At 37.1% G+C, this 21,722-nt stretch overlaps 1 protein-coding gene across 1 annotated transcript; it reads right to left on the bottom strand.

The window, feature by feature from the left end:
* Nucleotides 1–274: 274 nt before the first annotated feature.
* On the bottom strand, nt 275–21,360 carry SINHCAF (SIN3-HDAC complex associated factor). The gene is made up of 5 exons (XM_025930868.2): nt 17,435–21,360; nt 16,063–16,162; nt 14,026–14,152; nt 7,157–7,307; nt 275–3,891 (listed from the first exon to the last, which is right to left on the bottom strand). Exons 1-5 carry the CDS (start codon nt 17,734–17,736, stop codon nt 3,732–3,734), a joined length of 840 nt encoding a protein of 279 aa, XP_025786653.2. The 5' UTR covers nt 17,737–21,360; the 3' UTR covers nt 275–3,731.
* Nucleotides 21,361–21,722: the final 362 nt, after the last annotated feature.

Genomic DNA, 21,722 nt, shown 5'->3' with positions numbered 1-21,722 from the left:
TGAAACCTAAAGCATTCTCATGATCACAATGAGTAACCAAACTCCACAGCTCGAGAAACTGTTAGAACCCTCAGATCCCTTTGAGAACATGAGTCTGTGAAATTATCTTTGATCCAATTTGGCTTTTTCCCCCTTTCCCAGTTCACTGAACATCACACAAAATGACTGCCAGAAGTACCACAATGCTAAATCTGGAACATTAGGAAGCTGTCATAGGGACGATGGATCAAGAGGCTCCCTGGGTACCTTCCATTCTTCACTGCAGAGCAAGCAGTTAGCTTTGGACACCTTCATTTATTTTTAGAATATCCAGTTGTTTCACTAAACTGCCTGAAGACTATTTTCTACACAAAAAGACAGTGTATTAATAGGCACAACATCAAAATTAAGAAACAAAACTTGAACAACTGATTTAGACAGTTAACAGCTAACCTCTCAGCCAGGGTAAAACTTGCCTCCCATCTTCATCCTTCAAGAGAGCAAGGTGACCACGTCCAAATGCAGGTTAAGACAGCAGAGACGGGGGCCGATTCAGACAGCAAAGGCTTTGGAATCAGGAAAGTTGATTTTATTTAAGTTACATGACCTTCTTGCACCTCTACTTACTCACCTGTGAACAGGTTTTGTGTTTTTTTTCTAAACTTTGCAAAGTTGTTTAAACAATGTTTAAAAGTGCCTGACCCACCGTAGGGGAACTTTTTTTTTTTTTTTTGTACTTGCTACAGAAAGCACTTGTAATGTAGGGCAAAGAGGCCCAATTTCAAGTTAGAAAAGAAAATGAGGTGCTGTTGCAGGCAACACTCTAAGATGTCCCTCATGGGCCCCACACCCCACCTCATGGTGTTCATTGTGTAACCCTCTTCATTAGAATGTGGGAAGGACCTGAGGACACTCCGACTCACCAGCAAACTGGCTCTGGAGACCTGCTGGCTCCATGCACCAAGCGGCCAAGTCAGGAGAACCCAGGTGGTAATGAGCCAAGGGGCCCCACAGCCAATAAGGAATCTGAACTCTCCATCCTAAAGCCACAGGACACAGATGCTGCTGACAACCTGAGCTTAACTTCAGGGTAACTTGGTAACTTCACCGTTAACTAAATTAGGTACTGGCAAATCATCTGCAAGATCCCAAAGCAAATTTAAGCCCTAACGATAGTACAGAAAGTTTGGCCCACAGGATCCACTTTTCCCAACTAATAAGCAATCTGTTTTTAAAACTTTGATATGGATTACATACATCCCTTTAGATTCCTCATAATTCTATAAAGTAAATAATTCTGGAAAGTAAATGATTTTACAGAAGTTTGGAGGCTCACAAATGCAAAGAGACTCAAATGGCTAATAAAGGGGCAAAGCCAGACATCAGAGACCAGGTCTGACCCCAATGCCCAAATCCAGCTTTCCCTATAACCAATTTTTATAATTTCTTTAAAGTCTCAATGACGATTCCCACTATGCCCATAGACAGTAATAATAAAACCACAACACAGACCTTAAAACACTGGAAACATTTAAAAAGTAATAAAATTAAGTTAAAATAAAATAGAAACGAAATCAACCAACCAACCGTTGAAGAGTCTTTATCCTTCATTGTTAAAATCATCTTATCTACTAGGTCAATTATTGGGCATGTCAATTAAAACGTCTTTTATTTTAAAGTATCTCTTGGTAAAGAGGCCTTTTTCTCTCAGGGCTTGTTATAATACGAAAGGGTTAAAACTGCGTATCTGTGAAGGTCAAAAACATTCTTACCTAAGAACACCTTTTCAACAAAGCCACAAAACATCTTCTTTCATTTTCTAGTAAGACTAAATTTATTCAATACCCTAGTAAAAGTTTTGATTATAAGTATCCAACAGTATAAAAAGTACAAAACAGATTTGTAGATTTCTAATATATTAATACAAAGTGCATGACTACATACAGTACATCCTACAGGCAAAGAGGTGGAAGGGGAAAAAGAAGGCTGTGGTTGAGGTCTAGTAATAAATAAATAAATACAGAAGTAGAGATGATCCATATTATAGTATATTCTACCACCAATACTGTAGCCAAAATGTACAAAAAAAAAAAAAAAAAAACCATTTCGAAACAACAGGAGGAAGATGATAATGGCTGGGACTCTTGTAATTCACCTCAGAGGCTGTGGGAGAGCCAACCCAACTCACGGTGTAATCTGTGCACATGGTGGCTTGTAGTTTTTGCCATAAGGAAGAAATATAAAATTTTAAGTTTAGATTAAGAATTATAAAACTATATGGTGCCCGTAAAAAGTGGCTCACTCCTTACTGTTATTTATACTAATTTTTAAAATCCAGTTTTAAAAATAAGCACTGAGTCATGTTATTATAAGGTAGGCAAATGATCCTCCCTAATTATGAGAAGTCTGAACCGGTGATAGGTTATTCCTGAACGTTTAACAAAGAGGCAATGACAGTACTTTGGTTTGGGTTCAAGTAAAAAGGCTTCAAATGAAGATTTTGGAATCGAAGAGCTCCGTGTTCAGGATGCATCATCTAACATCTCAATGTTCACAAAGCCTGACTAAAAGAAGTCAAACCTAAACCAGCCCACTCAGCATTAACACACACCTCTTTTCTTTTAGAATTTTACTTTAATATAGAGTGGAAAAAAAACAAAACAAAAAAAAAAAAAAACCCAAACCCTAATAGGTTAAAACCAGTCAAACAACCACTCTACACAGACAAAACCTTCACAAAGGTCAACTGAAGTAATCCAGAGCTAAAACTGAATTGCGCAGATTTTCAATGAAGTCACCAGTCATGTAACACAAACAAAAGTCAATTATTTACACACTAAGCAAGCCCTCTAAGAAATGTGCCCCAAGAAGCATTAACCTTTGTTTTTTTGTGTGTGCCATCCTGAAGACTTGTACATTTTTAAAGATAATTTAACATTTTTAATAGAATGTGATCTCTACCATGCGGTAATGCTTTGGTTCTCTTCATTTAGGATTGCTCATCCTAAAACTTGACATTTCCCCAGAGGAGCTTTGATTCTGCTTTAGAAGTTTCAATATAGATTAAAATCTTTATCAAAAATGAATATGGAGGGAGGTGACAGAGGATGCAACATATACACTCAAGTTACCTCTCTGTATGTTTAGAAATTACTCCTTCAAGGCATTTGCACCAGAGAGCTTAGTCTGTCCTGCTTAATATTCAGTAGTACAGGTTTGAATCATCAGAACCTTGGCAAGACCTTAAATTATTAACAACTACCTCTTGGGGCAAGTCCACGTTACTGAGTTATGACAAATTTATTATCATGAAGGAAAACAAGTATAGCCAGCCATCTTTAAAATGCCCCAACCACTGCTTCTCAATATAGAAAGACTAAAACTACATACGTTTATCATACAACAAATCCCATCTCTGTCCCCTGAAATTCCCCTAGATTCATTCATTAGAAGGGGATTAAAAAAAAAAAAAAAAAAAAAGACTTAAAGAGCACTTTACAGCAGCATTCAGCTTTCCTATGAAATACTCAGCATCTTAAATATTATGTACACTTTTTTTCTTTTAGTAAGCTAGACACTGGCTTCAGAGTTTGTGGAACTGGAGGAGAAATAACAACCCATTCAAAACTATTCTAGAAAGTGTCTTTTGGCAGAATAGCAGGTATCCAAGTTAAAAATAGGAGGGTTTTGTTGCTTTGTTTTCTTTCCAAAATTTAAATCGTTTTTTTGTTCCCCTTCTACCTAAACCTCAGTCACCACTCCTGAGTGGAGATGGGCAGAGGCTCTGGCCCCTGCTCCTCCGGCTTCTCAGCAGCTGCTTTCTTATTGCTGCAGCAAGGCTTGAATAGATGTGTGTCAATGAGAACTTCTCCAAAACGGCCTTTATAGATAATCCCACAACATATTTTCTGTCTAAAAGAAAAAAATGGGAGAGGAATCTATTAATAAGGTAGAAAACTAGCAATACAACAACAACAACAAAAAAATCTACATAATTATAACTAGTACAACATGATCAAAAGGTTCTACTTTTACAGTCTTATCACATTCCAACTGAAAGGCTCCTAGAGAGACCCCAATTAACTGGGTAATGGGAATTACCCAGGTCCCTTAAATTCCACACTGGAACCTTATCAAAGATTAAGGTGTGGGGATCATTCTGAGAGACAGCAGTTTCAGAGGCTGCTCCTGAAGTTGTAAACTGTTTCAAATATACAAATAGGCATTAAAAATGACTACCAAACACCCACGGATCACATACTCTAAGGGAATAATCATTTCCTGTGAAGTCCCCCTGTATGTTTCTCTCCAGTCCCATCCTGCCCAATCTCATTCACTCCAACTTCAATTTAAGCCTATCAGGGCCTTTTTGCTTTACACTTCACAGTTTTTTTTTTTTTTTTAAATTTTTTTTTTTTCAATGTTTACTTATTTTTGGGACAGAGAGAGACAGAGCATGAACGGGGGAGGAGCAGAGAGAGAGGGAGACACAGAATCAGAAACAGGCTCCAGGCTCTGAGCCATCAGCCCAGAGCCCGACGCGGGGCTCGAACTCACGGACCGCGAGATCGTGACCTGGCTGAAGTCGGACGCTTAACCGACTGCGCCACCCAGGCGCCCCTACACTTCACAGTTTTAAAACAAGTCTACATCTCTGCATATATTGCTCAACTATCTCCTATTTAAAAGAAACACATGTATGGAATCATACTCTACTGCTGCAATTTTCTCAACATTAATTGAGGTTCAGACCCATTGTCAAAGTTTTATTTCGTTTTGTGTATAGTATTCCACCATGTGAATTTATTCACACTCCTTTTGATGGGACTTTTGCTACCATAAACATGCTGTACACATCAATGTGCGTCTAACATTTTTTTCTTCTAAGTTATGTGGCTGGTATATAGGAATTGAAATATGTTCATGTTTCTTCGAAAATGCCAATTAATTATTAATGCGGTTCCCTTCTATCCCTATTTACTAAAGGTTTTATTTTAAACCTTGAAGGTACATTCAAATATATCAAACATCTTCAAAGTACTGCTAAGATGACAGGCATTTTTTTCCTTCCTTTACAAACTGTCAGTGTGGCAAATTCTATCAGTTGACTTTTAATGTTTAAAGCAATCTTACACCCCTAGGATAAATCCAATCTGGTCATGATATACTCTTTTGGTATCAAAGTTATATATATTAGCCTCAGAGAATGCTTAGGGCCTATGCCCTCTTTTATTCATAATCTGAAAACATTATGCAAGATCAGAATCATGTGTTTCTGGATTGTTTGGGAGAACGTGCCTAAGATGAGCCTGGGATTTTTGGAGAGAAGACTTTGGCCACTGAATCAACTTCTCTATTGTAACACTATACAAGTTTTCTATTTTGTCTTGAGACAGTTTTGGAAAACTGTCTTCTTCTACTAATGTATCCACTTCATCTGTATGTTCAAATTTACTAGCATACAGTTGTTTTAATGTCCTACTGTCTTTTACATTTGTCTTAATTATAGATAAATCTCCCTGTTTTGTCTAAGGTGCTTATGAATATGATCTCTTTTTATCTGCTTCATCTCTACTAATTTTTTTGGTCAGGTCTTTTTCAAGATCCAACTCTTAGCTTTACAGATCCTGTTCATTGCTTACCAGTTTTCTACTCCATTTATTTCTGTTTGTATCTTTAGGACTTCATTGCTTTTATTTTTCTTTGTATTGGGCTTCATTATCTTTAAACTGAATGCTTATCATTTCACAAATTTTTAGTTTTTTCTTTTCTAAGCATTGAAAGCATTAATTTTTCCTCCAATTCTTTTTAATTTCATACCATGTTTTGATTTGTGGTATTTTTCAGTTATTTTTTTAGTTATAAAGATTTTCTAATTTTTATTCTACTGTCTTCTTGGACCCATGGTTTCTATTTCCATTTTGTTTTGCTAGGTATATTTTTAAGCATATTTTTACATTTTCTGCCCTTCCCTTCTTGACTCTGGAGGTATTCACTCTTTTTATTTAATTCTATGAGTGCGGACACAGTTACTCAAGTCCCAAAGTTATTCAACATATTTATATTTGACAAGGCAAAGGATGTTAGGATACCTTAACTCCTATCCCTTTTATTCCCTTGATTTATATGCTACTGTTTTGTAACTGTTTTTACCCCCACAACTATTATTATTTTAAGCAATTTGTTTAAATTTACCTAAATATTTGCTACTTTATCTATCCTTCTCAGAATTTTAATCTAGGATCTCTTTTTCTGCCTGTAGAACTTTGTTATTTAGGGTCGGTCTGATGACAAATTCTCAACCTTTTTCCTAGTCAAAGTCTTATGCCCTTGTTCATAAAAGGTAAGTTTGTTTAAGTAATCTCTACACCCAATGTGGGGATCAAACTCCATACCGCAAGATCAAGAGTCACATGCTCTTCCCACGAGCCAGCCAAGCACACCCCCCCCCCCCCAAAGGATATTTTTGCTACACATATATATAATTCTAGGTTGAGAGTTACTACCTCTTGGCCCACTGAAGATATTAATCTATTATTTTTTGGCTTCCTTTGTCCATACTGAGAACTCAGCTTTTAGTGCTGTTCCTTTGAAAATAGTCTTTATTTTCTCACTGTTAAAGAACTATTTTGTCTTTCATGTTCTATAGTTTCATATAATCATCTATGCGTGAATTCTATCATAAAATAAATGCTTATTATCTCACTTTTAATTTGTTAGTCTTCTCGAATCTGTGAAACAGAAAATAAAATCCTTAGCTGTTTTTCTCTTTCCAAATCTACTACCTCTTTTCGACTTTGGGGTTCCACATTTACTTAGCATTTGGTCTGGTCTCTGATTATGCCTTACTAATTTGTTCACTTATCAATGCTACTTTTAAAGACTTAAAAATATGTATTTCTAGCTTTTACTTTTTTCAGTGAGAGTTGGTCAGAAAGAATACCCAGTCTACTCCATTACAGGAAACATACATTCCCTAACATGATTTTTATTTTAAATCAATTTTAATAGGAAAAGCACATAAATCACAGCTCTCGGCTCAATTCTTGCTTATCCACCTCCAACCATGTGTGCTACCAGCTGTATGCCAAATGCCATTTAACTGCTAAGGAAGTGGGAAACCATCGCCTGTAATTAAGAAGGTTTGCTGGTTAGAGAGATATTTTGTTGCTTTTACCTTTTCCAGTACGTGAGATCTAAAAAGGAAAAAACTGGCGTTCTGTTAGAGCCAGAAGCCATCTCTGTATCTGAGCCATCATCTGACTGGTTACTATAACAAGGAGACTGAGCTGGGGAGGCACTTGAGGTGGTACTGTGAGCATCAGAATCTGCAATAAAGAGGGAAAAAAAATTATAATTTAATTTCATTATATGTAACTAAGGCTCAGCATAAAAAACTGTGAGTTAGTAGAAAGAAAAAAAGAATTTATTTTCTATTCACTACTGATATTTGAAGATATTTGTACAAGTGTTTCTAAAAAGAAAATGAGGCCGTAAGCTTCCAGGAAGATAGGAGTAGACATACCTTTCCCCATTCCTCCTGCTAATAAATAAGTACAACTAAAAACCCAGGATATTGCATATAAAACAAACCTAATGACTCTGAAAGTTGGCAACGGCTAAGAGAGAGCTCGACCTAAGGAAGGACATGGTGGTGCGTTCTCTAGTTTTTATAGGTTTTCTTTTTTTGCCTCATAAATCCAGTCTTCGAGCTAGAGAAGCCAGCAGCACAGAAATACCGATGGGTATAGACAAAAAAAAAAAAAAAAAAAGAAAGAAAGAAAGAAAAAAAACCAACAAAACCCTGCTCTCTAGTCAAAGGGGCAGAAAAGTGGCAGCCTAAGCAAGACAGGAAACTTTTATCAGAGTAATAATTTTATCAGAGTAATAATCACTCTACTCCAGCCAAACACCACAGAAAACAGAGGCCGCAATCCCACCCACTCCAGCAGAGGCCAAGTGGGGAGCCAAAGATTTCCATCCTCCTAAAACTGTTACAAAGCACCAACACATCCACCAGGGTGTCAGAGGAAGCCTGTTGAGAAGTCAGGACTTTAGCCATGGCCCACCACAAATGAGTATCCCCACCATGTGGGAACTTCAACTCCCACCCCCATCCCACAGCAATGAGGAGCTCCTCCCACCTCAGGTGTTAACTGGGGAACCTTTTAACACCACCACACAGTGACAAAGTGATGCCTCTGTCTCATTGCCCCTGATAAAAGGGTGTCCAAAAAAAGACAGTAAAACCAAAGTTTTAAAGAAGATCCATAACATAATTTTTAAAAATCCAAGTTTCAATTAAAAAAAAAAGTCCCTCAAATCTAGAACCAAAATCTCAAACTGAGTGAAAAGGGAAGTAGATGTTAACACCAAGAGGACAGAGATGTTAGAATGATCTAACAAAGATTTTAACATAATCATGACAAAAATGCTTTAGTGAGCCATTATGAACATGCCTGAAAAGGGGCGCCTGGGTGGCGCAGTCGGTTAAGCGTCCGACTTCAGCCAGGTCACGATCTCGCGGTCTGTGAGTTCGAGCCCCGCGTCAGGCTCTGGGCTGATGGCTCGGAGCCTGGAGCCTGTTTCCGATTCTGTGTCTCCCTCTCTCTCTGCCCCTCCCCCGTTCATGCTCTGTCTCTCTCTGTCCCAAAAATAAATAAACGTTGAACATGCCTGAAACAAAAATATTATCAGCGAATAGGTCTCAATGTATTTATTTTTTTTAATATTTTTGAGAGAGAGAGAGAGAGAGAGAGAGAGCGAGCGTGGGAGAGAGCAGAGAGAGAGAGGGAGACATAGAATCTCCAGGCTCTGACCTGTCAGCACAGAGCCCAACACAGGGCTCGAACTCACGGACCGCGAGATCATGACCTGAGCTCAAGTCAGACGCTTAACCAACCGAGCCACCCAGGCCCCCCAAACACGTCTCAATTTAAAAAAATAAATAAAAGTTATAAAGAAGAACCAAGTGGAACTGAAATTTGAGCTGCGAAAAAAAAAAAGAAAGAAAAAAAATGCAATAAAAAGCTCAGTGGATGGAGCTCAACAGCAGAATGGAGGGGACAGAGGAAACAATCAATGAACTGGAAGAAAGAACAACAGAAATTACCCAACCTGAACAACACAGAGAAAACAAATGAATAGAGCCTTAGAGACCTCTGGGACTATGACAAAAAAATCTACATTCGTGTCATTGCAGTCCTGGAATAAAAAAGAGGGCGGAGGTGAAAATATACTCAAGGAAATATAATGGCTGAAAACTTGCCAAATTTGGCAAGAGACAAACCTATAGAGAGATTCAAGAAGCTGAGCAAACCCCAAACAGGATATACTCAAAGAAATCAATGCCAAGACACATTGATAATTAAATTTCTGAAAACTAAAGATAAAGGAAAAAATCTTAAAAGCAACCAAAAACAACACCCTACCGATAAAGGGAAAACAACAGATCCTGATTTAATAAGGAATAAAGGCAATTCATCAGATACAAGCTAAACATTAAACATGATTTAGTACTTTTGCCCTTAGAAGACTCCATATAAATTTACTAGCCAGAAAATGAGTCTTTTGGTGGATGGTCATCATGCTCTAAGGCTATCAAACTGCTATTCTACAGTGACAGCAGTTATCACAAATAGGGGTTGAGATTACCACACACACACACACACACACACACACACACACACACACACACACACACACACACACACCACCCGCCCCCAGGATAGGTGGATAGAGCAACCCTCCAATTCAAAGAAGCAATTAAGTATTTATTAAGTACTTATCTACTAGACCTCAAACCCCATGTCATACTCTACATGGGAAGAAATAGACCAAAGAAAACCTACGAATAGACCGCAGAATGCTTTGTATTAACAAAATTTTACATATAAAATCCTCAAGAATAGCAGGCTTTAAAATTTAAAGAATGTTGAACATTATTGGAATGTTTAAAAGGCTTCGCAAACAATTAGCAGCAGCAGCAGTCAGCTCTATGCTGGAGAAGAAAAGTCACTATCCAAGGAAGTGCTTAATAGCTATGGAACATTTGAAGCAGCAGTTATTAGATCATTTTCTACCTATAAAAATGGCCGTTTCTTATGGTTTAATCTAACACTTGAGACACTAGAATATAACTATATAAAAAGCAGTTAGGAAGAAAACTCTTCTGGAATGCAGGCCTGGAAATTCTTCAAAGAACCACAATTTTTAAAATCTTAAAAATTGTGGGATTTGAAAAGGCACAGAAGAGTAATTAGCTAAGCATGGGGTAGTGGAAGCAGAACACACTATGCACAGGAAGGGAATGGACTCAGCCCAAATATTCTTTGCCTAAAATAGGACCTCCAAAGACTCACTAGGGATTTTCAGCTTTATTCCATAGCAACAAGAATTCATTGTAGATTTTAGGAAGAATGACAAAAAGAAGAAACTAACATTTATACAGGAATTTGTTTTGTTTTACAAAATCTTTTTAGTTGATTATCCCCTTTTCTCGGATAAGAAAATTATGGTTCTATGTTAAGTTAAATTTCATGAACGGTAACTCAAATCCTGATCTTCAAGCTCTAGGTCTAATGCCTTTGCAGTACACCACCCAAAGGAAAGAATATCTCAGGAAAAAAGTCAGGTAAATGCAGGATGCAGGGAAGCAAATATATAACAAGAGACAGGGACACCATTTAGTGGGTGATGTATATAAAAATTGAAGTATATCAAAACTGTTGTGCTGCACACAGGTGCTAGCAATTCACAATGCACATGGGAAAACCCAGTTTCAGTCTAAGCCTCCAAAGCCCACACACCTTTTTCAAAGGGATTTATCTTCAGTCTCCAATCCCTCCTTCCACAACACAGCTTTATAATAAAAATCTAAAATTACACTGGACATATTCCCTTAGGTAAGGTGAAATTTAGTCAGGTTTCACTTTTCCCATAATTAAAGGGAGGAGCTAAGAACATACATATGAATAATCAATTCCTCTAACCTTCAAGTGGTAGAAGAAAATTACTATTTCTCAAATGTTCATTAAAACACTTAGTGAGAATGGAGGGTTGGCTCAGTCTTTTTCTTTTCCCCTGGTGATAGCTGGTTAAGAAAGGAACATGTATAAACAATCCAGTTACAAAATGGGTAGAGGATGTTAATAGACATTTATCCAAAAAAAGATAAAAAAGGACAAGAAGTAAGTGTTGGCAAGGATGTGGAGAAAAAGGAACCCTCATACATTGTTGGTAGGAATGCAAACTGGTGCAACTACTGTTGAAAACAGTATGGAGGTTCCTCAAAAAACTAAAAATAGAACTACCCTACAACCCAGCAATTGCACTGCTAGGTACTTATCCAAGGGATACAGGTGCGCTGTTTCGAAGGGGCACATGCCCCCCACTGTTTATATCAGCACTATCAACAATATCCAAAGTATGGAAAGAGCCCAAATGTCCATCAATGGATGAATGGATAAAGAAGATGTGGTATATATACATAAAATGGAGTATTACTCGGCAACCAAAAGGAATGAAATCTTGCCATTTGCAACTACGTGGATGGAACTAGAGGGTATTATGCTAAGTGAAATTAGAGAAAGACAAATATCATATGACTTCACTCATATGAGGACTTTAAGAGACAAAACAGATGAACATAAGGGAAGGGAAACAAAAATAATATAAAAACAGGGAGGGGGACAAAACAGAAGAGACTCATAAATATGGAGAACAAACAGAGGGTTACTGGAGGGGGTGTGGGAGGAAGGATGGGCTAAATGGGTAAGGGGCACTAAGGAATCTACTCCTGAAATCATTGTTGCACTATATGCTAACAAATTTGGATGTAAATTTTTAAAAATAAAATAAATAAATAAATTTCAAAAAAAAATTAAAAATAGAATGATTATTTGATCATATTATTACCCTAATTTTTTGATAAGATATATGCACCCCTGTGTTTACTGCTGTGTTACTTACAATAGCCAAGATATGGAAGCAACCCAAATGTCCATCTATATAGATGAATGGATAAAGATGTGGGGGTGGGGAGTGTCTGCAATGGAATACTACACAGCCATTAAAAAGGAGATTCAAAAAGAAAAAGGTTTCCAATGAAGTAGATGGAGCTAGAGAGGATTATGCCTAATGAGTAAGTCAGAGAAAGACAAATACCATGTAATTTCACTCATGTGGAATTTAAGAAAAAAAACATGAACATAGGGAAAATAAAAAGACTCAACTATAGAGAACAAACTGAGGGTTAATGGAGGACACTTGTTGTGATGAGCAGCGGGTACTGTACGTAAGTGATCAATCACTGAATTCTCCACCTGAAACTATTATTACACTGTTTGTTAACTGGAATGTAAAGAAAAACTTGAAAAAAACTTTTAAAGAACATGTATAGTTAAAATACACACCTATTTCATATCACCTAAATATTTTACTATAAAGTATTAAAATATTTTAGTCGAAGATTAAACATATCATCAGAATAACTATGGACTGGTAACACCTACTTAAAAGAGCAGAAAATTAGCAGATGATCTGCAAAGGCTTCAGAGTCGTGGGCACTGGTTATATACTACCTCAAGGAGCAGGGTGGTGTTGCAGAAAGAGCAAACAGCTTTGAAGCTAGACAAACCTGAGGTCAAACTCATCTCTATCATCTTTACTAAGTAACCTGGCTCAAGGTTAAATCACCACTCTACTTCCTATCCTAATCTCTAAAACAAATTACTGAGATAACTATGTGTGTAAAATGCTTGATACATCTACCAAAATGTCCCAAGAGATGACAGTTTTCCTTTCCTCACTCTACCTTATCAGTGTATTTAACTCTCTTTTACCATTTTTCTAAAACAAGCATTGATGATATTTTGTCTAACAGCGTCCTACAAATTGTTTTTATAATCCTGAAAACTCTCTGACCAGTCCACAACCTCATCTACAGTTTTGAAAAAGCCCTGAAAACAGAGTCTATTCCTAACCCATTTGGCCACAAAATCTGGCCTGACGTCAACTATAACATTAGGGTAGCCAAACCTGACTAGCCCATGCAAGTTTTATTTATTCCACCTTTGTGAATATGACTACATTTCTACGACAGAAATACTAATGCGTTTGATTTCAGTTGTTTTGCCTCAGAAACCCTCCCCTCATTGTGTTACATATAACAAACAACATTATATGCACTGCAATTCCTTTTCAAAAGCTGAAATCTAAATTCCGAAATACAGAAGTACCACTACAGGTGCTCTCCCCCTCAACAACTTCCTTTAAGAGTAGATGAACCTGATATTAATTTATCATTCCTTTCCCATTCCATCACTCCACACAACACACACTGTCCCAGAAACCTGAAAGTCCTGAGGCTAGCTTTACCGCAATATGTAAGTTATGATTTCTAAAGTTACTTTACAGAAAACCTGGGCTTTAGTCTCAGACTGTCCACTAATATTATTTACATACCTTTCTGCACATCTCCAGACCTCTATTTCCTTATGCATAAAAATCAAGTAAACAAGCTTGAAAAATTCATCTTCTAGAACTTAACATGTCAATAAACAGATCAGAGTGGTCAGAGCGATCTCCATACAATCTGAAGGAAGTGGTCAGCTAGTCAAATTACTTTTATGTCATCAGGACTAAAGATAGAGTTTCAAGGGGCACCTGGGTGGCTCAGTCAGTTAAGCACCCAGCTTAGCTCAGGTCATGATCTCTCAGTTGGTGGGTTTGAGCCTCATGTTGGGCTCTGTGCTGACAGCTCAGAGCCTGGAGCTTCCTTCAAATTCTGTGTCCCCCTCTTCTCTGCCCCTCTCCTCCCCTTCATGCTCTCTCTCAAAAATAAACATTAAAAATAAAACAAAATAAACATTAAAAATTTTAAAAGATTTCACAGAAATATCTCTACCACGTTGACAATGCCTTGCAACACTTTAAAGAAAATAACTTTAAAAATCTATACATACCATATGCCACCCCCAGGTAAAAATAAAAACCAAACAACTATTCTTAACTACTCTTGTTTCAGTATCAAAACCTCAAACTTACTGTGACGTTTGAATTCCTTCTGTAGTTTACTGATCTGGTTGCTTTTTATCCTGTTTCCAGATAAAGTTTTCACTTTCTTTGGTTTCAATGTTGTCTTCAGACTGGGTCCTGCCCTTGCATCTACCACCTGGAAGAAAATACTGAATATTTAATACCACTTAAAAAATGACACCTCTTGTATTCCTTTACTTCAGACAAATGCCTATTTGAAGGAGCCTAAATTGAGAAGCAGTTTTCTACTTAAGAGTGTTTGAGAGCCCATGTGCACTTTTAATCATCACATGGTATTAAAGAATAATTTATCTCGTGGGGTTTTTTTCTTCAAAGCAGGCAATAGTAACAATATACTGTACAAAAAATTTAAATAGATTTATATATGGTAAGAATGACCCAAAAGGTTAAAGAAAATCAAGACTTACAACAACTAACATTTCTATCAGACAGGGTTTTACAGTCTGCAAAAAGCTTTCATACTTTTTTTTTTTTTTAAATAGAGAGTAGACACACACTCCCAGGAGGGGCAGAGACAGAATCCCAAGCAGGCTCTACGCTGTCACACTGTCGGTGCTATGCCAGAGGCAGGGCTTGAACCCACAAATGGTGAGATCATGACCTGAGCCAAAACCAGGAGTCAGATGCTTAACCAACTAAGCCACCCAGGCTCCCCTTTCATACACTTTTGAGTTTACTTTCACTACAAAGCAGTAAGGGGACTATTTGTTAACTCCAATTTAGGGTGAAAGAAAACAAGAAATTATCTTTTGCCTTACTTCACTAAACTAGTAAGTGGGCAAGAATGGGTAGAGAGGGATACAAGACTCAAATTAACGTTTTCACAACTATGCTTTATGTTCTTTTCACCATACACTTTAATCCCTAAGGTCATTTATATGATGGCAATGGCATGTTCTCCCATAGTCTACCATGGCCATTGGTCTAGACCTACACGGTATTTCTTACAAATTTATTCACATTTACTATTTGCAGATTTGCACCCTTAAAAAGGTTGTCATCACCTTCAAAATCACAATTTTCAACTTCTCCAGACAAACTATTAAAGAAAATTCCCTTTTTATAAATTAACAGACCCACAAAAACCTATCAAAATAATGTTAACACAGTAACCAAAGGAAAATGTAAGGCTAATACTAGTGTTAGGGGGAAAAAGATAAAGACTAAATGCATGCTGGCTTAAAAACAAGTATTTTGTATAAATGCCATAAATGTTTTAAAAGCTAGCATAAGACTTAACAGTGCTGTTCTGATCACTGAAAACCAATGACAAAGGGCAAACAGAATACACATTTACATACCACTACAATCTCAACTAGATTTAAATATACAGAGTAAGAATAGCTTCCACATAACTGATCACTATGTGTTTCATTTTATATATAAATCTCATTCAGTTCTCACAACAGCTCTGTGGGATAGCTACTATGTTTCCATTTTATAAGTAAATGGAACTTGCCCAAAATTCGCAACTAGTAAGGCAGGATTCAAATCCAGTTCTGGTGCTAAATCCTATGTGCTCATTATACTACCTCCAGGAATTAGGATAAATGTTCCCCTGAGATGAAAAAAGGATCCATGTCTAATTAACCTTAGGAAATACATGAAATGTACACTGTGAATCTCTAAAATGGGGATACTGGATACAGCCTTAGGGAAATGATACACTACTCAAAATTTTGCTTCTAAACAGGCCAAAATGTTAAGTAATTATATCTGAGCAGCAACTTGTGTTTTTCTTTATTCTTTTCACTTTTCCATCTGAGGAACATACTACTTCCTAAATTGGGAAAAAACTAATGTTACTTTAAATGTAATAGAAGTTATCTGGGCACTCAGGTGGCTCAGTCAGTTAAGCACCCAAATCTTGATTTCAGTTTAAGTCATGATCTCACGGTTCATGGGATTGAACACTGCGTCTGTTAGTGCAGAGCCTGCTTCGGATTCTCTCTCTCCCTCTCTCTCTCTCTCAAAACAAATAAATGTAATAGAGGTATAACTGAGAAAGACAAAAGATGAACTAACATGATTCCAGTTTTTTTTTGATCCTGCTGGCAATTTCTTCCATCTTTTCACAAGCAGGACACAGGCATTACAGATGTCTCCTGAACGAGTCTCATGCAACCTAGTAAGAAAACAATCAAACTTTTATTAGACTCATTTATACTTAAGAATTCATGCCAGTGTATTTCTTTGGGAAAAAAAAATACAATTACAGTTTATAGATGCTATTGCTAATTGTCCTGGATGATACAGTTACATAGTTTCTATAGTACATTTTAGAAATATAATTAACTCCTAGATCCAATGAACCAATTCTATGTACTGCAATTTGGTCATTTTAAAATAAAATAATAATAAAATTTAAGACCTAGAGGAGATCCTGGTCACTATGGTTTAAAACAAGGTTGTCCACTTAATCTTTTCTGAAGTGTGTAGATATTTCCATAAGCAACAAAACGCCACTCTTTACATAAAATAATGTGTCATGATATTCTGGTTTTACAACACACAAAACCCAAGAGGCACTGTAATTTTTAAAAAATGATTATATCTGCATAAGGGGAAGAAATCTGTAACACTAGTCAACCAAGCTCTTTATAAATTATATCTTTGAAGAACTTTCATTACTACACTTTTCCTCTATTATAAATACATACAGAAAAATACTGGTAACTTTTATCATGTATACCATTGGAAATGAAGACATTAAGTGACAAATGTAATTTAAAAAGGCAAAGTTGGCAGAAACTCTTTTGACAACCTTCAAAATAAGCACAAAATACAGGATTAACAATAAGTAATCAACAAGTATTTTGATTAGAGAAACAAAGTGGTAAAAATTACTTCTAACATGGGAAATGGTTCAACATGAACTATTCTATTTTATCCAAGTATTTGTTGGAAAGTAAATTCCACTTTACTAAGCAGGATTATTGTCAAAAAATAAAGAACAAAATTATAAAATGAAATGTACCCTGACAGATCTCAGGGCAGAACATTAAGTCTTATTAGCATCCTCAGCAGGATGGGTTAAAATACATTTCCATAATTTAGAAAAACAATGCAAAGAACAGAAAACTACCAGAGGACAACTAGTATAAGAGAGAATAAGAGTAATTTCTTAAAAGTCTTTTATATCTTGATGTTAAAAACAAAAGAGTTTGATTATAACTACAAGGGGCTTCACAATTTGTAGTTCCTTATAATCTGGAAAAGGGTAGGCTGTCAGTATTGATTTGTTTTAAAAGCAAGAACCTTAAAATAGCCTAGATGAGAATGTAAGTGATTTTAATTTATTAGCACATTGCTCCAATTGCCTGCCTCGCCTGGAAGGATTTCCGTAAGCTATGATCTTTTTCACTCTAAGAATGGTAAAAACATCAGATGATCTTACCCAAAACAGCTCTGGAAGTCCTTTTCATAGCGTTTACTGTCAGTGAATCGAGAACTGGAGGACTTAGCTCTGCAAATACAGCAGCCCTCTATACTTCGGTACATCTTTGGCTTGTGAAAACCAAACATCTTTTCTTCTGGGCAAGTCTGTAAAGCCAGGGGAATTGACACAGCTTTATGAGGGCTATAACAAGAAACCATTAAGAGAGAGTTGTCTGCTCCACCCCAACCCTGGCAACTTGATATTACATGACCAAGCCAGACAGAAGGGCTGTGGGGAAGTCCTCCTGGATCTCCCTCCATTCTTGGCACTACCCCGGCAAGTGTATAAAACACAAAAAATAACTCAGTTTTTTAACAAGGTCGGTCTCTATCACACCTCCTTCTACCCTCCTGGCCACACTCATTCTAAAACTGAGAGGAGGGAGGCATTTTTAAAAATCAACTTTTTAAGCAAAAAATGTAACAAAGTCTCCCCACTATAAAATGATGGAATCATGCACAACAAAGGGCACATCCTAAAATGTAAAGTAAGGCACCCCCTTTCTATTCTGCACCTTTACACTGAAATGATTCCCAGCTGGGGAAGTTTTGAGCATTTGACCACTATTTGACATTAAGCACACAAGTAGCTCAATAGTCATCAACCCATAATACCTTGCCCTATGGGAAGTTTAGAGGGGATTTCTTCTGTGATAAAGAGAAGTTCTAAGCTGGCAAGTTGACTGAAAGGAGGATGTAAAATTCACAAAAATCCAAAGTCAGGATTTAAGAATAATAATTTTATAAAATCATTAAAATGGATTAAAAACGAGCTCTTATTTCCTGACCATTGGTCTGTTCAGTTGTTACAGAGGTTTTTAGAGCTCTTCTATGAAGTCCTGTGCCTGAGCAGTGAGGCAGATATCCAAGAAATGTAGGGTGAGATAAACTATTGATTCTCATGATCAAAAAAAAAAAAAAAAAAAACTCAACATCATGCAAGGAAGGAAGAAACAGTCCTAGAGCTAGACGTATAAAAAAAATGTATTTGGCAGTAAATACACACCTTAGAAGAAATTTAGAATATCCAAACTGGGGGTACTTTGGTGGCTCAGTCGGTTGAGCATCCGACTTCGGCTCAGGTCATGACCTCATGGTTCATGAGTTGGAGTGAGTCTCACATGGGCTCCCTATTGTCAGTGCAGAGCCCGCTCTGGATCCTCTGTCCCTGGCCCCTCTTTTTCTGCCCCTCCTCCACTCTCTCTCTCAAAAATAAATTAAAAATATTAAAAAAAAAATCCAAACCAAGGGCCATTTTCACCAGAACATCTGGACTAAGAGAGGGAATAAAAAGGCAATGGATATACAAACTAAACCCCAATGGACAAGTGTATGTAAGGATCCAACTAAAAATCATCATAAAAGCATCACATACATCATCAATAAGTTACTAATACCAATTAGATTGGTGCTTATAGCGTTAGGAGTTATAAACACAGAACACTATCCTTTTAAAGTTCTTTTAGAAATACACTGAAATACAGGAGTAAGACAAAAACTTTAGTACTCTGGATGATCTCTCGTCTGATCCCATTTCACCTCAGTTCTGGTTAGTATACCAGAGTAAGTACTTATGAAAGCAATTCAGAGAAATAATGTAATATCCAGGCTGTGTGTATGTCTCTCTGAGATGGAGGAATTCTGACATATGGGCAAGGACTTTTGATTTGTTTTTAAGAAAATATTTTATTAGCAAACAATCAGCTAAACACTGAAGCTTTCATTTTAAACAAGGGCTATTGTTTATCAAGTGTTCTTTAATGTTTTTGTTGGTGAGAGAAGCAGGCAAAGAAGGGAGATGGGTGGGGCAGAAGTCCACTGATGCATTTCAAAAATTAAGGTTAAAGTTTCTTCAATTTAAGAATTGTTAAAACAAGAAAATATTCTTAGTTGATTATTTTTGTTCAATGGAGTACTTGGGAACTTGATTTTGAGAGAAAAAAAAAATAATGAATATACTCCATAGTAGGAAAAGGTGTGGGGAGGCCTGTGAAATGAAACAGCTTTTTTTTTTTTCAAATAAACCCAGGTGATAAATGAAAATGGTTATGTGTTGCTTTGGAAAAAAATAATGTCAAATGACACAGGATAATTAATACAAATAAAAAAAAAAAGTGGTAGAAAAGTAGAAGTTATTGCTTCAATTTGTATATTCCTGTTTTGAGGCCAAAATGTTCCATAACTCTTTCCAGTCCTCGCACTAATATGGGGGCTCCCCAAACTCCCCTAACATTCTCCATTACCATCAAGAAGGTCAAAAGTCCACACTTCCTCTTACAGCTTCATCAATGACTCTAGAAAACTTCAGCCTCCCTTCTCAGCAAGGACAAAGGAAGTACAGCAAGAAAGGCCAGTTCATTCCATTAATACACAGACCAAATCCTATTACAACAGAGATTCCTATCTCTCCCCTCACAATCCCCTACCCTTTCCACAAATAAACATGCCAACAAAACCAAACAGTATTCGAAAAACAAAACAAAAAAACACAGCATTCGGGTAGGAACTACTGCCTGGATTGACCAAGAAACCAGTTTGTGCCAGTCATTATGCTTGGGTTAATCGTAACCCTAAGAAATGTTAGGGTTATAGCTAAATACTGAGGCTTTCCTTTTTATAATCAGCTATTGTGAATCAAGTGTTCATCTTCAATATGATTTTTTTAAATTTACTTTAATACTTTTTTTTTTTTTAGTTTATTTATTTTTGAGGGGCGGGGGGGAAGGGCAGAGAGGGAGAGAGAGCAAGAATCAAAAGCAGGCTTGGCACCATCAGCACTCAAACTCCCGATCCAGGAGATCACGACCTGAGCCCCAAGAGCCCCTTCAGTATGATTTCTTTGTTGGTGGGGATCTCCACAAAACTTACCCAACAGCCCTGCAAGACATCCCATTCTTCAGATTTAATAATATTCGTCTTTACATACCAGGCAAAATAAAATAGCCTGGTATCTTCTGACTGATCCTTTATGCAGCTCTGTGACCTTACGTTCGTCCTAATAAAATTCAGCTTAAATATCTGAAAGTGGTCTAAATCCTAGGTCCACACTCTTCCAAGCAGTGTTAAATGCAGTAAGGTGCAAGGCACTTGCCCTGATGCAACACACAAGTAGCATATGAACCTTTTAATGGATGATTACTTAATAAACTTATTAAACCTTTTCTGAGCTTATTCCTGCACTCAAGAGGCACCTGGGAATCTGCAGCAAATACACAGGGGTTTCATTTTGGGCTTTGTTTACAGCAACCCAGTTAAGCAGTGGTTGGTGTTTAACCATTTTGAGCTTTGCGGAGCCCAGAGACTAATGAAAGCATTTTCACAGAATCTATAGACCTACATGTGTTAAAAACTAACAAACAAGAAAAACCCCTACCTAATCTCCAGAGGAAAATTAAGGGCACAAAATGACTCTGAAAGCAAGTGATTTTTAGTATGTTTTTAATGTTTATTTTTGAGAGAGAGAGCATGAGCAGGGAGGGGCAGAGAGAGGAAGACAGAAACCCGAGCAGAATCTGTGCTATCAGCAGAGCCTGATGTGGGGCTCGAACTCACGTACTGTGAGAACATGACCTGAACCAAAGACAAGAGTCAGACACATAACCAATTCAGGCACCCAGGCACCCCCTAACTTACTTTTTATATAGAGAAGGAGGTAGGTAAGCAAGACACAATTTGATTTTAAACTTGGGATTTCGTTATTTCAACAAACCTGGTGGTTCTTCAGAATACTTCTTTCCTAGTTCCACAGAGGTACAATATTAAATGATTCCTCCAGAACAATTTATTTGTTCAAATGACACTGTAAACTGTTAAAGTATTTGTGACTTAAAAAAAAAAATTTTTTTTTAATGTTTATTTATGTTTGAGGCAGAGACAGAACATGAACGGGGGAGGGCCAGAGAAGAGAGGGAGACACAGAATCTGAAACAGGCTCCAGGCTCTGAGCTGTCAGCACAGAGCCCCATGCGGGGCTCGAACTCAGGAACCACAAGATCATGACCTGAGCCAAAGTCAGACGCCTAATGGACTGAGCCACCCAGGTGCCCCTATTTGTGACTTTTGTATCTATTCTCATAGGCGTCACATTAATTCAGCAGTTTAAAAAAAATTTTTTAATGTTTCTTTTTTTTTTTTTTTTAACGTTTATTTATTTTTTTGGGACAGAGAGACACAGAGCATGAAAGGGGGAGGGGCAGAGAGGGAGACACAGAATCGGAAACAGGCTCCAGGCTCTGAGCCATCAGCCC

This window comes from Puma concolor, chromosome B4 (genome assembly GCF_028749965.1).
Source record: "Puma concolor isolate L17-30 chromosome B4, mPumCon1.1.hap2, whole genome shotgun sequence".
In the NCBI taxonomy this organism is placed as follows: Eukaryota; Metazoa; Chordata; class Mammalia; order Carnivora; family Felidae; genus Puma; species Puma concolor.
Note: the sequence above shows the minus strand (reverse complement) of the source record. Positions and strands in the feature narration are given on the sequence as shown.

Excerpts from the sequence above, each read along its gene's own strand:
- SINHCAF (XM_025930868.2), bottom strand. The coding sequence starts at position 17,736 with ATGGAGGGAGATCCAGGAGGACTTCCCCACAGCCCTTCTGTCTGGCTT. Across the intron at positions 16,163-17,434 it reads GACTTCCAGAGCTGTTTTGG|GTTGCATGAGACTCGTTCAG; the intron begins GTAAGATCATCT and ends TTTTCTTACTAG. Across the intron at positions 3,892-7,156 it reads GATCTCACGTACTGGAAAAG|ACAGAAAATATGTTGTGGGA; the intron begins GTAAAAGCAACA and ends TTTTTCTTTTAG.